This window comes from Corythoichthys intestinalis, chromosome 18 (genome assembly GCF_030265065.1).
Source record: "Corythoichthys intestinalis isolate RoL2023-P3 chromosome 18, ASM3026506v1, whole genome shotgun sequence".
Lineage (NCBI taxonomy): Eukaryota > Metazoa > Chordata > Actinopteri > Syngnathiformes > Syngnathidae > Corythoichthys > Corythoichthys intestinalis.
The window spans coordinates 7,525,216-7,542,748 of NC_080412.1; the positions used below are offsets into that span (position 1 = coordinate 7,525,216).

The 17,533-nt window shown below is 40.0% G+C and overlaps 1 protein-coding gene across 5 annotated transcripts in view; it reads right to left on the bottom strand.

Annotated features, from left to right (window-relative positions):
- The window catches only part of LOC130906240 (protein turtle homolog B-like), a 204,187-nt gene that overhangs the window by 98,768 nt on the left and 87,886 nt on the right, over positions 1-17,533 (bottom strand). For all 5 annotated transcript variants that reach the window (XM_057820342.1, XM_057820343.1, XM_057820341.1 and 2 more), the window contains exons 6-7: positions 12,003-12,144; positions 1,828-1,973 (exon numbers count right to left, since the gene is read on the bottom strand). In XM_057820342.1, coding sequence (XP_057676325.1) covers positions 1,828-1,973; positions 12,003-12,144 — 288 coding nt within the window. The remainder of the gene's footprint in view (positions 1-1,827; positions 1,974-12,002; positions 12,145-17,533) is intronic.

Consider the following 17,533-nt stretch of genomic DNA (forward strand, 5'->3'; position numbering starts at 1 on the left):
TTGCACTGTTGCTCTTGGGACCTGCAGCTGCTTTGAAATGGCTCCAAGTGACTTTCCTGACTTGTTCAAGTCAATGATTCGCTTTTTCAGATCCATGTATGTATATTTTTGACCCAGCAGATTTGATCACTTTTTCTGTTAACCCATAATAAAGTCATAAAAGAACCAAACTTCATGAATGTTTTTTGTGACAAAGAAGTATCTGTTCCAATCACTCTATCGGAGAAAAAGTTGTTGTAGAAATAACTGGAAACTCAAGAGAGCCATGACATTATGTTCTTAACAAGTGTATGTAAACTTTTGACCACAACTGTACGTAGTGTAGTCTTGAGTGCACCAAAGCGGGGTTAAACCATTCTCTGCTAAGACAGCAGGGGTGGGGGGGTTGTACAAAAAAAGGAAAAAATATTAGGGCTGTCAAACGATTAAAGTTTTTAAGAGTTAATTACAACTTAAAAATTAATTAATCGTAATTAATCGCAACTCAAACCATCTATAAAATATGCCATATTTTTCTGTAAATTATTGTTGGAATGGAAAGATAAGACACAAGACGGATATATACATTCAACATACGTACATAAGTACGGTATTTGTTTATTATAACAATAAATAGACAAGACGGCATTAACATTATTAACAATCGCTTAAAGCGATCCATGGATAGGAAGACTTGCAGTTCTTAAAAGATAAATGTTAGTACAAGTTATAGAAATTTTATATTAAAACCCCTCTTCATTTTTTCGTTTTATTAAAATGTGTAAAATTTTCAATCAAAAAAATAAACTAGTAGCGTGCCATTGTTGATGTCAATAACTACACCATGCTCACTCATGGTACGAACACATAAAATCAGTTGGACCCAAGCGCCAGCAGAGGGAGCCAAACACCAAAAAAACAAGTAACAAGCGTACATTACACTGTACTGTCATTTTAGTCTGTTTGAGCGGGGCATGTGCGTTAATTGCATCAAATATTTTAACGTGGTTAATTAAAAAAAAATATATATTATTATTATTATTATTATTATTGCCAACAAAGGGTACATAAAATATTGAGATGAACTTTTGGTATTGACCAAATACTTATTTTTCACAATGATTTTCAAATAAATTCTTTAAAAATCAAACAATGCAATTTTCTGGGTTTTTTTTCCCACATTCTGTCCCTCATGGTTAAGGGTTAACCCATGCTGACAATTACAGGCCTCTCTAATATTTTCAAGTGGGAGAACTTGCACAATTAGTTATGACTAAATACTTATTTGCCCCACTGTAGTGATGATAATGCATACTGAACAGTACAGTATTTTCAATTAATTGTACCTACCTGCACGCAATGAACTGAATGCAAAAAAAGAGTTTAAGATGACGCTCGCCACACTAAACGCTAATGCTAACGAGATCGCGAATGCTATGCTAACGCTCTGAGCCACCTAGCCAAACATCACCGCATTTGCAACGGCATCACCACCCCTTTCTTTCATCTTTCCTCCCAGGCAGCTGTGACAAAATCAGAGAACTCGCAGTTCATTCAACCAAATAGTCACGCCGCTAACGCACCCCTTCACATCCTCAGTACTGGTAACGGCGTTGCAAAGATTGGAAAAGTAATTAATTAGATTACTCACGACTGAAAAAAATAACGCCGTTATAACTCTAACGCTGTGTTAACAACACTGGTCACCTGTTACTCTAATGAGGATAAGCAACATTGAAAATGGATTGATGTATTTCCTATACCATGGCTTAAGAAGAAAACAGACCCACAAAAGTGTGATGCTGAGAAGACAAACTGGGGGTTAGCTTTAAGGAGTAGGTCACTCACATTGCACAGTCAGGTAGGCTGAGGCAGTCGGTGGTAGGCCAAGGCTGTTGCTAGGAGCACAAGTATATTTCCCGGCATCCTCTGGCTTGACTTGGGCGATAATAAGGGATCCGTCAATCAAAACACTGACTCTGCGCTTCAGGTCACTGTCAAAAATAAGGACAAAATGAAAGATGTTTAACCTCTCTTCTCAGAATAAGATCCATGATGTCTAATCTACAGGGAGAAAGGAAGGCCAATTGAAATATTTGTTGTTAAATGGGAGACTTTGTTTTAGGACAACCGCTTTCTTTCTGGATGTACAGCATTTGATTTATTGGTTGGTTTCTTTTTATTAAGTTCATCCCTGTTCTCTGGTAATTTAATTATGACACAATAACCCAGGTAGATCAGTTGCCAACATAGTTGAAATCAAACTAACAAACAGATGCAGTCTTAGAGCGGAAGTTCAGAATTTTTTACATCAAGCTTAATCTTCGAGTTCGCGACGGTTTAATTAGTCGGTGAAATGGATTCTAACAAATTCTGCGTAGCTTCTTAGTCATTTGCTAGTTTCAGGGCTCCAGAATGGCTAATGTAGCGCGAGTCAATTAGGCCAACTTAGCATGCCACTAAAAAACAAGATATACACACATGAAAATCATCGATGACCCATGCAATCAATAGTGTTGGCTATGTTTTCAGGATAAAGTTATTAAAACTTACCATTGCATGTCAATATTTGCAGTATGAACAGCAACATTTGTAATCCAGAAGCTCTGCAGAGAAGCAGGGCGGAGTGATATCACATTGTTTTTTTTTCACCGCAGCAGCAGCAACTAACCAGTTTATTTTGTTCCTCGTTCTTCATAGGGAATTTGTGGAAACTTTCCTGAGCCCATTTCTTCTGTCTGTTTCCACAGCCTCTAAATGCACATTTCACCATGTTGCCAGCAGACTGATGCTGCGTTCGGGGAAGGTGGGAAGTCAGAGTTTCCAACCTTCGATCTGGAAAAATATCATTGGAAGGCCGCCACTGTTTGATCGCTCACGAGAAGGCAGGTTTTCTGGATGTCAAAATGTCTTTTGATGGCCAAAATAAAAAGCAACTTGTGGCGATCAGCCATCTTTGCTGTTTACATTCGCTTGGAACGCTTTGAGGTCGCTGAGATGTCTGATTTCCAACCTTCCTCGAATGCAGCGTGAGCACGAGTGGCCGAAGCACTCCTCTCTATTGTGGTCATATTACGCATCTAAAAAAAAAATAGTCCTGCAGTTTGAAATTAGTTACGGCAGTTTTTTGTGACATTGTTTTGGCTGTATGGGTGTTTTGGAACAATGATCTGCATTTTGAATTTATTTGACTATTTTGGATCTGTTTGTAGATCTGTATCGTTTTTTATTAGCATGCTAAATTGGTCCCATTGACTCGCGCTTAGTCACTCCGGAGCCCTGAAACTATCAAATAACTTACAAACTGCACAGAATGTGTTGAAATCAACTCCACCAACTAATCAAACCTCCGCTAATTTAAGATTAAGCCTAATGTCAAAAATTCTGAACTTCCATTTCGACTTCACGTCTTGGTAAAGCTTTGAAAAGCGAATATCACATTCATTCCTAAAAATACAAATGAACCTGCAGAACCTCGCCAAGGGATAAGAAAACACGCTTGACTGTGGATTTTCACTTTTATTGATTATATTTAGTGCAATGAAAAGCTTTTTGGACAATAAACAGAGTACTGTTACCCAGGTAGCCCACATGTACATTTGGATAGTGCTATTCATTTGAAGGACTAAGAGTAGAGCTACTGCTTATCTGCATTGAAAGCAACCAGATGAATTGGCCGGGGCATCTCGTTTAAAAAATGTTCTAGGCAAGTCCCACTTGGGAAAATCTCGAGATCCATCAGAGGGGGGCTGGAAGAAGTCTCGACATGAATGGATGTTGATTTAAAATTCTGCAAAGATAGTCTGAAATGTTTACAGCATATGAATAGTCTTCAAAAGCCACCTCTTCGTATACATTAACACTAATGTACGTAGAAAATACATTTAGTGTATTGCGTTTATGAGGAACATAACCTCCAACCTGGTCTGCCAATCGAGAGATAACGCAACCGATGTTCACTCAATGTTGGACAGGCAGTCATCCAGAAGGGGCTTGGAGAACAGCCGCAGATGAGGTTGCTTGGGCATAGGCTTGCCACCCGTCCCTTGAAATAAGGAATCGTTCCGAATTCGGAATTGAAATTTGCGTTCCGTATTGAACCAATACAGATTATATATAAATAGATACCTTTCTATGCATGTCAAGAGTTTTGGGGATTAATATTTCATATTCCATTTAGCACAAGACTGTTCTTTGTCATGACCATACCATTTATTTGGCAATTGGGGAAAATACTTTGATAAAAAGAATATCCTGTAAAAATGTTGGAGTACAGGGTGACCCAAAAAAAAGTTTACACTGCCATAATACAACTTAAATGCCATGTTTATTCAGTTTAGAATTAGAATTTAATCACAAATTATACATTATTGTAAAGAACATGTACAGTACACTCTATTTTTCAATGTGTCCTCCCTTAAGTGTCACAACAGCTTCCAGGCGCCTGCGGAACGCTTGACAGGTCTTCTTTATGTAGGATGCTGTCATCTTTTCCCAAGATCTAACAATGGACCTCTCCATGGCTGTCACAGAAGTTTGTGGCTTCTTACAGGCACTGTCCTCCACAGTTGCCCATATGCTATAATCCAGGGGATTGAGATCTGGACTCTGGGGTGGCCACATAACACCTTGTCAATCAACTTTTTGGTCCGCACAGATCTTCACTTCCAGACCCAGGTTTTCGTGAGGCTGTTCCAGTATCTTTCAGCTTCTTTTTAACTTTGTAGACTGCACATCTGGATATTCTCAGATTTGCTGCAATCTCAGTAGGTGTCAAACCGGCATGCAGCAATTCAGGTACAGCTAAAGTTTTCTTCATTTTCAACAGAAGCACAGGAATTGTAGAGACGAGAGATTACCAGCTGCATTGAGTGACCTTAATGAATCACTTAAGCATGACAACCTATTTAGATATGTTTCAATGGCTTTTAAACAAGCAGTCAACTGAGTGTAAACTTTTTTTTGGGTCACCCTGTACAGAGATTGAAACAATGAGGACATTTGTTGCTCTGTATCATTTTTTCCTCGTTCTGAATCTTCCCCCTCAATGGACTGAATTCTCAATAAGATGAAATCGTGACCCTGCCAACGTCATCATCCAGCTGGAGACACTAGAGCACGATCATGACAGGCGAGTCTAAACGGCAGATTAAAAGACTAATTTCTCGTCATCTGCGCCAAATTGTTGTATATACTGCATTCGAATCGTCTGAAAATATGATTCATGACATTCATATGAATGTCAGATTGGGTCTCGGTAGATTCTCAAAATTAAGTGACTAAGATTCGGGTGCAAAAATATGTGATCAGGATAATCCCAAGTCCCCAGCGCCACAGTTTGTGCTTATCTAGTACGTGGTGCTTGCCTGTATTTTTGGGCGGGGAGGAGCTTTGCCTTTTTCACCCCCCTTTTTTGATATTATGGTTCAAAGGAGAAAACCTGGGTCTTCTAGGTTCTGCCAAATGAATAGCAATTACCATCTTAATAAATCTTAACATCATAATAAGAAAGGAGAAAGCGTTCAGACCAAAGTTAAACTATTGCGCAAAAACGCTTTGCTTGTCGCCAATACCAGTTCTGTGTTGACACAAACCTGATGTCACTGAAAGTAGAAGTCCACGAAACTTCCAGTTCATATAACGGAAAAATGAGGACAGTCAGGTCACAAATCGTGTTGCAAGTATTACAGATGTCCCGATCCAATATTTGGATTGGATCGGACGCCGATATGGGCTAAAAAATGCGCATCGGTATTGGATCAGCCGACACGGAAAAATTCTGATCCAGACTTCCGATCCAGTTTTTTGAAAATCCGATCCCAGCGCACCGAGTTACATAATCCATTCCAGTTTTTGCTTCGGTTTCCCTAAATCCGGTCCACATTTTATTGCACACCTTCAACACACTACATTACCGTCTCCCAATTTACCGAGAGACTTCAGTAAAAATGTCAGCTGTGTAGGATCATTTCACCTTAAAGGATGACAAAGACGAAGAGGCAGAGTGCAACATATGCCAAAATAAAGTCAAGCGTGGTGGTAAAGGTGTAAGAAGTTTTAATACAACCAATCTAATCAAGCATTTAGCGAAATACTACCACAAACAATATGAGGAGTATGTTAAGAAAACCGAAGACAAAAAGAAAGGTCCTACGCAACTAACACTGGCAGAAACTTTTGCTATGCGTGACAAACTGCCAGTCGACAGTCCCAGCCCAGGGAATAACAAGAGTCATTGCCGAAGAATTCATTCTGGATGAGGAGCCATTATCTCTCGTGAGTAAAGACGCACCATCCAATACTTAGAACCACGGTACAACATGCCCAGCCGTCATTAGATCCTTAAGCGATTCGGCCGTGGGAGCTTCGAGAACGATTCACAAACATCCAAATTCCGATTATTGAAACATGTCAAGTAAAGTGGAACTAATACACAGCGCGGTCTTCAGGACGCAATGAGAAACGGATCGCGCGTCCCGAGAGTATGATGAGAGCATGCTTGTCATAGACCCGGGTAATGCCAATGCTCGACTCACGGCTATAGCTCAACTCATGCCGTTGGATAAAAAACACAAGAATACCTGACTGCTGCTGACAGCCGCTACAAACTAGGTCAACATCGTTTTACTGTAGATAATAGATATCATATGTATATAGAACTAGATGCAAAATAACAGACTCAACGGCGGTAGCAACATTAAAGTATGGACAACTAGATGCGTTAGTAAACAGCCGCCATCTTAAAGCATGAGACTTCCCTAGGCTGTTGTGAACCTTCCAAGCGACCTAATTAACTTTTTAATCTAAAATACTCCTAAATCGGCAAAATCTTGACTTGAATCTATCTTCAAAACAGTTTTAAAACTTTCACATGTCGAAAGTAGACAGAAGGGAAATTATGGAATAACGGGAGCAATTTTAACAACTTTAACAGTTGATTCGAAAAATTAAATGAATTGAATGTAGTTTAAAGCTGCTGATACAGAATGGGAACTTGAGTATTTTATTTACTTTTTTAAAATGTTAACTTGATACTGAAATAGTCGTATTTTTAAACCTGAGAGGCTTTTTATACAATTACTGTAACTAGTGTTGCACCGATACCATTTTTTTGGGCCCGATACCGATACAGATACCTGGCTGTGCAGTATCGGCCGATACCGATACCATTCCGATACCACTCTGTTAGCAAAAAAAAAAAAAAACATACATATATATATATACATACATATATATATGTATGTATTTTTTTGGGGGGTATGTACGTACAGTATAAGGGATGCAATGATACACTTAAGTCACAGTTTGGTACGATTTTCGATACAATTCAATACATTTAATGCTCTGAAACAGAAAATATAACTGCTATTATTATTATTTTTTTTTTAATTATTTGCTAACAAGCAAAAATAACAGTGCCATCATAGAAACAAGCATTTTAGTGCATAATATTTATGTGCTTACTTCTTACTGATCTGAAGAAATTTTGTATATAAGTGCTGAGAACAATCTTTACTGTTTGTAAAGTGGGGCACACTGTTGATTGCTGCAGCTCTCTTAGCAGCTATATTTACCATATAAGTAAAACATCCAATTTGTTGTCCGGGTCCATCTGTAACATGTACTGAATTAACAGTATTTGCAGCATTATCTATAGTCACTGGTATGGATTGATTTGGCCTGCTTAACTTCCATTCAGTCATGGCGGTTTCTATTTAATCAATGTCGTCGTCGGCGGCGGCGGCTTTTATATGGACTAAGCGTCGCTCTGGGCTCACGCAGCTACTGGCATGGGATCTAATGTAGCACATCTAGGATGCTATTTGATGATATCTAGTGTGTGCGCGCGAGAGTTCGCATGGGATCTAACATAGGACATCTAGGTTGCTATTTGATGATATCTAGTGTGCGCGCTGCGCCGCTTGAGTGTTTTCTGGCCACAGACGTCACTTCTGCTCATTACTGCACAACATATGACGATCGACTTTCATAAACAGGACGAGTTTGAAGTACGGCGCTCTTAATTTGCCACTCATTGTTCATCATGAAACCATGAGTTCGCTTAGTCTCCCACGGTCTTAATCTTTCTGATTCCATCAGCGCTACAATAGCAAGCGTTAGCTTATGCATGCTAATCGTTTGTGAATGCCATGTTTGATGAGCAGCAAAACATCGCGGATATGCGTTGTAGTGTACATCCGTAATATTGAAGACAAAGGTGTAAATTTCGTTTGGCAGTGTCGAAAAAAAGACACAGATGTAATGATTTGGGAAGTTAGCTCACATTGGGAGGACAGTATATTTGCGTTCAAGTGATGCCAGTAGATGGTATCGGCGCCCTAAATGTTGGTACTCGTCGATACCGATACCACCAATTCGGGCCGGATCGGCGCCCCCTGCCGATACTGGTATCGGTATCGGTGCAACTTTAATTGTAACTAATGCACGAAACATTAAAAGCATCTAATAGCTTGGGGGTTTTGTGGGATTTTCCACTGAGGTTGTTTGTGTGTTTTGCTTTTTTAAGACAGTTTACAATATTATTTGCACGTTTCACTGACTGACTATGCCATTTCTGTTTGTTATTTATAATGTTTTGTGTTTGTCACTGAATAAACAGGTCAGTGTCTTGTTACCAACTGTTGTGTGTTATTCAAACTCACCTAATTCAGCTGGCTAGTTGTTATCAAGAGTACTAAAACCCTTTTCAACATGAGTCTGACAACTAAGTAAGGAGGCTAAATAACTTTAAACTTTAACACATGCTCAAATAGGCCGGTATCGGCCAATATCGGTATCGGATCGGAAGTGCAAAACAATATCGGTATCGGATCAGAAGTGCAAAAACCTGGATCGGGACATCCCTAGCAAGAATGCTTTAGGTTGAAATGTTGATGTGTCAAGTGCTGTGTTTTCTGGGCTGTCTCTAAACGCACCTCATGTATGACTGGAGTGAGAGAGGGAAACCACTAAAAATCCACCTCTTAGTAGTAATGGTAAGCACAGCATCTGTAGAGAAATATTTCATATATTTCGCTTATATTCTTTCATTACTTTAAAACAATGTGTATTTCTATGTAGGCCATTTACTTCCAGTATTATTTAGTTTGTGACCAGAAGGCTTTAGTCTTAGTGGTTCACGACCCTCTTTGACCTTTGTAAGCAAAGTAAGCCTTTACATTTTATTAATTTGGGGGGGCAGCCCAAAGCAATGTTTGTTTCAATGACTGTTAATGAGATAAGTGACCACAGATGGACATTCTTTAACCTTCTTTGTTCTCAACAAATCTTCTCCTTTGATAGCCTTTATATGCATTTCCTGCTTTTGTTACTCCCATGGGGGGTGGGCTCACTTGTTCATTTGCATATAGACTTCAAAGTTGATGTTCCCTAAAACCGGGGCCCTCCCTTAAACCTGGAAGTAACTGAAAGATGGACAGGGAGAGGGGGACCAGACTGGTCTGTATTATGTAATCGTTTCTGTCTCATTGTAGTTTCAATATGTCTAACTGTATTATGTTCTGTTTTGTTACGCATTGTCATCTTGTGAAAAATGTTGTCCTTCTGTCTAATTGAGAGAATAAACAAATTTGCAGCTGGAGGATGCCGGCCTGGCTGTTTATTGTAGCACACAAAAAATATCATCTTTTACACATTTTATTTTTTTTTCAATGTATTTCAGTTTTTTTTTTTTTTTCTTTAATACAGAATATTTTTTATGTAAAGTGATGAAAATAAATATTTGAACACCCAGCTATTTTGCAAGTTCTCCCACTGTCATGCCACGTCGCTTCCTGTTTTATTCTGAAGGCTTCACCCTCTTCATAGTTGCGTACTTGCCCTTCCTCTTGTCATCTAATCACCTATTGTTTCCACCTGTTCCCCATTATCTTGTGTGTATATAATGCCCTAGTTCCCCTTGTCTTGTGCAGAAGTGTCATTCTTCCAAGGTCAGTCATGTCAGCCTCTTGCCATAGCCTGTCATAGTGATACTGAATATTTTTCTCCATTTGGAGCGCTTTGTGTTGGAACTTTTTTGATCTTGGCCATCCTGACTTTTTCCTCCATTTGGTGCGTTTTGTGTTTTTGCCTTTCCTCCCTTTTGGAGTGCATTTTTGTTTGAACATTGATTGTGGTTGCCCTGACTTATTGGAGAGCTTTTGGTTTGTACTTTTTTCTCATCCCAGCATGTCAGCGGAAGAACCTCTGTTTTCAAAATAAAGTTTTTGACTGAACCTCCGCAACTGAGTCCGCTTCGTCGTCTCGGCCTGACACCCACTTAGAAATCATGGAGGGGTCTGAAATTTTTATCGTAGGTGCATGTCCACTGTGAGATAATCTAAAAAGAAAAATCCAGAAATCTCAATCTCTGATTTTTTTAACAATTTATTTGTGTGATAGAGCTGCAAATAAGTGTTTGAAAACCTGAGAAAACGAATGTTAATATTTGGTACAGCAGCCTTTGTTTGTATTTACAGAGGTCAAACGTTTCCTGTAGTTTTTCCACCAGGTTTGCACACACTGCAGGAGGGATCCTGGTTCACCCATCAGTCAGGTTTCTGGGCTGTCGCTGAGAAACACAGAGTTTGAGCACCCTCCAAAGGTTTTTTTATTGGGTTTAAGTCTGGAGACTGGCTAAGCCATGCTAGAACCTTGTTATACTTCTTACGGAGTCACTCCTTGGTTTTTCCTGGGTATGTGCTTCGGGTCATTGACATGTTGGAAGACCCAGTCACGACCCATTTTCAAGTCTCTGATTGAAGGAAGGCGGTTGTGCCCCAAAATCTCACAATACAGGGCCCTAGTCATCCTTTCTTTAATACAGTGCACTGGTCCTGTCTCATGCGCAGAAAAGCACCCCCAAAGCATGATGCTACCACCCCTATGCTTCACAGTAGGGATGGTGTTTTTTTGTTTTTTTAAACCTGTCCTGGTCAGCTGTTTGACACGGAGAATGGAAGTCTAAGTGCCCGGAGGGATGTTGTTCTTGAGATAGTACTCATCATTCTTTTTCCTCCAAACACGGTCAGTGGAATTCTGACCAAAAAAGTTTTATTTTACTCTCATCTGACCACAAAATTTGCTCTCATGATTCCTCTGCATCATCCAAATGGTTATGGGCAAACTTAAGATGGGCCTTGACATGTGCTCAGTAGCCCGTTCCAGCCTTCTGGGGGTGAACAATTTTGTCTCTGGTGTCTTTGGACAGCTCTTTGGTTTTTTTACTGATTGTATGGGGTGGACAGGTGTCTTTATGCTGCTATGGAACTGAAACAACTGCATGTGATTCAGGATAATACATAGAGTGGAGGTGGACTTTAAATAGGCGGACTAACAGGTCTTTCAGGGTCAGAATTCTGGCCTATAGACAGCTGTGTCACACAAATAAATTGTTTAAAAAAATCATGTATTTTGATTTCTGGATTTTTCTTTTTAGATTATCTCTCTAGTAGTGGACATGCAATTTCAACATTTTAGCCTCCTTCATGATTTCTAAGTGGGAGAATTAGCAAAATAGCAGGGTGTTCAAATACATATTTTTTTCACTGTAAATGTCAACCTCAACTGTGAAATCCGGGTTACATCGTCAGCTTCGGAACGGAATTCCTTGGTAACTCGAGAACTCCCTGTATACAATTGTGAGCAGCTCTGTAATGTCAGGCGAGCCATTCGCTTCCACACTTAAGATGTCGAAGTCAGGGGAGAGCAAGATACTCTCATCAAAAGAGCTAGATATGGATCGTGAGCCATATGTTCCCGACCCCTGTCCTAGACGGAAGGAGAGATGCTTTGATTATACCTTTAGTTGTACAAAAGCTCTTGTGTGAAAATGAATGCTCCCAAAAGGTTTGGGTTTGGTAACATGTTCTGCAAATGCAACACAATGGGCGAATCTCCCCCTTCAAGCTTTTTTTAAACATGGAAAAGCAAGAATATGGATAATCCTTAGAAGGCAAAAATGACAGCATAAATGGGTAATGTGATGAAAAATAAAGAACTGTAAAAATAAATCATAACTTTACTTCTTAAAAAAGACATTGTCTTCCTCCCAGAACCAGGTATAGGTCAAGTTTCGGGGGTAAGCCTCCGCCTGGCATGTGAAGAAGGCGTCTTGCGAGATGTTCACTGTAATGTTGTCTGGTGGTGATACAATGAATGGAGGGCCTGGTGGAGAACACAAATGAGAAGCAATAAAGGAATCAATAGTAGTGTATCACTCAAAATGAAATGTCCAGTTCGTGTTAATACATGGTAATACATAGTAGATTTAACATTGTCACAGTGTTAGGGAAACATTCAACAATCATCAAGGATGCAACAGGAGCAGAGAGAAAGGATTTGTGGACACAAAGAGATTAACACCAGCACATGCACCATTTCTCTTCAGTGTCATCATAATTATTCTGCACTTAGAAAAGGATTATGACAATTTATCAAGTGATCCTTGCTTTGCCAGATGGATGATCTTCCTTGCAAACCATTTACTCTGTAAGTGTTAGGGGGTTACAAACCGCAGGGGTATGTGCCCAGCCCGGCCCTCTGCTCTCTGTTCACCCAGTGCTCTGCCACTTAACCCACAAGCATTGTGGTGAAGTTTGCAGAGGAAACCAACGTACCGAGCCTCACCTAAGCCTGTCACAATATGCAGTAGGTCAATTGCACAGTAAATAAAAATGAGGTCTGTAATTTTCCCGGCTGCGATTTATCACCACGTGTGTGCGTTTGCGCTCGGCACACGTGTAGGAGTGTGATAATACTGTATATCGAAAAGGTGATAAGAGTGATCCCTCGTTTTTCGCGGTTAATGAGGAACAGAACCCGCAGCGATAAGTGAAAAACACATCTACACTGAGACATGCTACATTGAGACTAATGGCGAATGACAATGTATAATTTTACTAACAACTAGCCAGCGGAAATTATGGTAAAAATGGAAAATAAACGTGCAGCTGACACAACATTTTTGAGGGAAAAAACAATTAACATATGTAAAGCTTACAGTTAGTGGCTTTACACACACACTTCAGGTGCACATTTCAAAATAAAAGCACCTCATGTTCAAAAAATGCAGATGTCTGCAGTTATTCTCACATATTTTAGATTTTAGACCAGGGGTCAGCAACCCACTGATCCGAAACCGCATGTGGCTTTTTGAACCCGCCGATGTGGCTCAGTTTTATATTGAATAATACAAAAATATTAAATTAAACTTTTCTGGCGCCTGCTAGATTTAGCAAAGAACTTTAAACTTTCCTTCCATTAGGTAAATCAGTAGTAGTTTTGTGTGTTCGGGTTTGTTAACCGAACACTCTGAAATACTTCTGTGTACGCTGTTTGAGTCACAGCCATGGCATTCACAGGCTCATAGACTTCCAAGGGGCAACCATGACTTTACATAGTTGATGAATTCATGTCTCACGTGAGTGTTCTGTGAATAAAGGTGTATAAAAAGTATTTGCGCCACTCACTCAAAGACTTGTAGTTACAGCTTCTGAGGGCAACCATGACTTTACATAGATTGTGAATTAATGTTCACAAACTACAAGGACGTTTTGTTCTAAAACAAGTAGTACCAGCCCGGATAACAAAGTTGATAGCAGGCGCTTGTGATGTCAAGACCAGCGATGGTCGCTGTGGCAACCACATCCCATCCACGCACGAACCTAAACAGCCCGAAACCGGCCAGAGAGGGATGATCCCAAAGCAACGCCCGGACACACCTTCGGCTGGCCCACAGACTTAAAAAACACTGGACACCGAGATAAGACAGATTTGCTGCTCGGAAACATTTGCTATGTAGCCTTGCTTTGGATTCAGCATTGTTCCCGCCGTCGTCTGTTTTTGCCTTGTTTTTGACCATTGTCGACGAATAAATTCTCAACCTGTTTTCGGTAAGTCTTCTTCAAACTTTTGAAACATGGAGTCAGTACAAAGGGCTAAAATAAGAAGAGAACGCGCAAAGTTCCACCTTCCGGGTTGGCGCACGCGAGGCAGCATCGCCCGAGCGGCACTTGTTTTGGCTGTCGCTGTTTCCGTGCGGCTTGACTGGGGAGGCGAATTTCAACGTCTCTTGTGAGTGTTCCGTAAATAAAAGTGAACACTTATTCTACTTACTAAAAGGTTAAACTCCTCTAATAATTCAAATATGCACCACAAAATATACAATCGAGCTGACCTAATCAATTCTAATATTTATATGTGCATGCTACCTTCTCTGTGGAAACTGGGTTGAAATGGCTGAGTATTAAAGGTTGCTGACCCCTATTCTAGACTGAAAATTCTTTCAAATGACACGTGTTATGAAGTAAATAATTTGGCTTCAAATTTGCTAATACTTGTATGCACACTTTGCTGAGAGATGCTGAAAAACATTTCATTGTACCTTGTGAAGTGACACATCTATCTATTAGGGGTGTATCGGTACACACAAGTCACAGTTCGGTATGTAACTCGGTACAAACATTTGAAAGTTAAAGTTTGTTCTATTGGCTAAAATGAAAAAACAGCTCTTATTAAAGGCAAAATAAATACAATAAACCAGCAAACTTGTGAATTTGTGATTTTATTCTTCTAAAATTCTTTATTTCACAATTTATGTGCAAAAAATAGCACACTATTTTTTTGTAGGGATCGACTGAGGTAACAGTTAAAGTCAGGTAGCACTCGCCAGCTGAAAAACTTGTTAACTTTTTTAGATAGTTGAAAGAGTTACATAGTTATAAGATACTACCGTTTTCAACGGTGGATTACACACAATCAACTGTAAACCATTACCAGTGAACATACACTCCCACATAAGATTTTTTTTTTTATATTGGCTAAAATAAAACTAACTAACTGAAAAACCATGTCTTGAAATACTGCAAAAACAAATACTTAGTGTTTAAATGACTTCAGCATTGGGCTAGAGCAAAATAATAATTTGAAAATACAACAGAAATACACTTCAAAAAGTGTTAGTAACACTGTATTTGATAGTTCCCACGCTGTACATTTGCCATAACTATCCTAGTGGTGAATTTGTCTTATTTTTCCCGTAATGTTGGTTGCTGGTTTAGGCGCATTACCTCTACGACCCCCTGGAGTGGAGGAAGACTAACTCCGAAATTGATTTTCAATTTATTTATTTATTTTTTTAAACTCAAACTTTTTGCCCTCTGACTGCATGCACCGAGCCGTTACGGTACAGGACGAACACAAATACCATGACACTCTTATTATCTACGTATCTATCTGTACACACGCACATCCACGCACACGCACACACATGCAGATTGCTAGTCCCATATGTTAGTTTTGATCTGTGGTCCACATTCTGATCCTTTAACAGGCAGAGTATTTCCATCTGCCAGCCTTTAGCCAGACAAGCAGTGTGTGTGCATGTTTGTGTGCCAACCTGCCCTATTTGGAACCAGCTGAGCGCTGGAGATTTGCTGGCACTGTAGTCTCTTGGTTGATCTGCAGCTCACTGGCTTTCCAGGAGGACCTCTATTAATCCATCTCTACTGTAAAATATACACAGCCGGTCATGGCTCATCTCAGGCCATTAGTTGTCAAACAAAAATATATTTTTCAGAGCCCAGATATCAGGGAAAAAAACTTGAACAGGTGCCTTCACTTTTGTTTTGAGTCAAAAACAACATTTACTGCGTTGAGATCAGGATACTTAGCCGCTGAATATACTTTTTATTTGACTTTTGAATTGCTTTTCACAGAAGAAAAGCTTTCAAAACATCAAAAGTCAACTTTGCTTCTAGCCTCGTCAGACCACACAGACTCCTCCACGGAGATAAGGTGACAGCTCAGAGAAGAGTATCTCTTTAGTTGTCAGAGTAAACATCTACAATCGAGAGACAACTTCAAATGTGAGCAGAAAAAGATGACAACAAGATGCAAACCACTGGTAGTACTCAAGAAGAGCCACACTAGAGAGACATATTCTGGAATCAGATTTATGAGACAGTTGAAACCAGGTCAATCTGAATGATGGAAAGACAAAAGTATAGCGACAGTGAGGAAAAGACCATGATTCAAAGCATACCAGATCACGTACAATGGTGGTAGAGGCCATTTGTGACATTGGCATGTATTTGGGATGTCCTTGATCGGGCCCGATCAAGTAATTTTCAGAGGATTGTAATCGGGTTAAAAAAGATCTGGTCCTAAAATGTATTTATTAAGCCTGTCGTGATATGCAATAATTCCATTAATCGCACGGTAAATGAAAATGAAGGCGGTAATTTCCCCGCTGCGGTTTATCGCCTCACATGCGTGCGTACGTGCGTTGGTGCGTGCGGCAGTTGTGCGGCGGACATGCTGTTAAAAGTTCGGCTTCAATGTTACCAACAGCGCAATGCGCTGTGACGAGGATTCACTCTGTTTTATTGACTTCTGGGTATGTTCGTTTAATACATTTGAGTTTGCGTGACCATCATTCAATGGGGGGAGGCGGAGTCGAGTGCAGGAAGATAAAAATGGACGGAAAATGCAGATTTCCAAGCCAAACACCACAGCCCCGGTGTGGGAGTATTTTGATTTTAAACCAAATGAAAATGGCGAGGCAACCAAAAAGGATGAACCAGCAACAAAATGTGTTTGGACGTTGTTTCAACAAAGACGGCCAACACAACAAATCTACATGCTCATTTGAAACACTATCCCTCTGTTTAGTTTTCACTGCTTCATAAGAAAAATGCATCACAACAAGCGGAGCCTTCCTCATTACGTGAATCGACAATTACAGAGGTAATCGCTTGATTTGAGAAATACAAACGAGATCCCGCTAAATGGCGTTTCCTCACGGAAAGCGTCGTCCGCTACATTGCTGAAGAAATGAGACAGTTTTACCTCTGTTTAATGTTGTTTGACACTTGGGCTAGGTTCATACTGCAGGTCTTAATGCACGAATCCGATTTTTTTCGTGTTTTTCCGACTCAAGTGAAGCATTAACTTGACGGTTTGAATGTGACAAGTCGCATAGAAGAGGAACATTTCAAATCCGATCTGCGTCACTTTCGTATGTGGTTTAAATCCGATCTGGGCCACATTTTTCCATAATGTGGCTGGCGGTTTGAACTTTCAAGTCTCACGAATCAAAATTCATGCAGCAATGACGTCAGCAAAGCGAAAGCGGCAGGCAGGACGGGAGCGATGTAGCTGTGCATTAGCTTCTAGCTTGAACTCTGCTTTTATGCAGAAGCGGGCTTGACCACAGTCATAAAAAAATAAATGAAGAAAAGGATAAGCCTGACAATTTTCGATTTTCATTCTATGCGCCGAATGAGCGTTATTTCAGTATTGCTTACATGGCCGAGACGGGGCAAATTGACACACCCACGTCACGCACACAAGTCAAGGCTTATGTGAGTGTGTTTATACGTTCTATCAATCCATATAAACTTTGAATAAAAGACTAAACAGGGATTATTAATGTCTGTTATTTGTGTCATTTTTTTGGGAAATCAAAATATGATCACCCCGGAATGACATACAGCTAGCATGTGTAATTTATTTTGAGGTTTCTGCGCATTCGGGTTACTTTGCTGACTCTCGG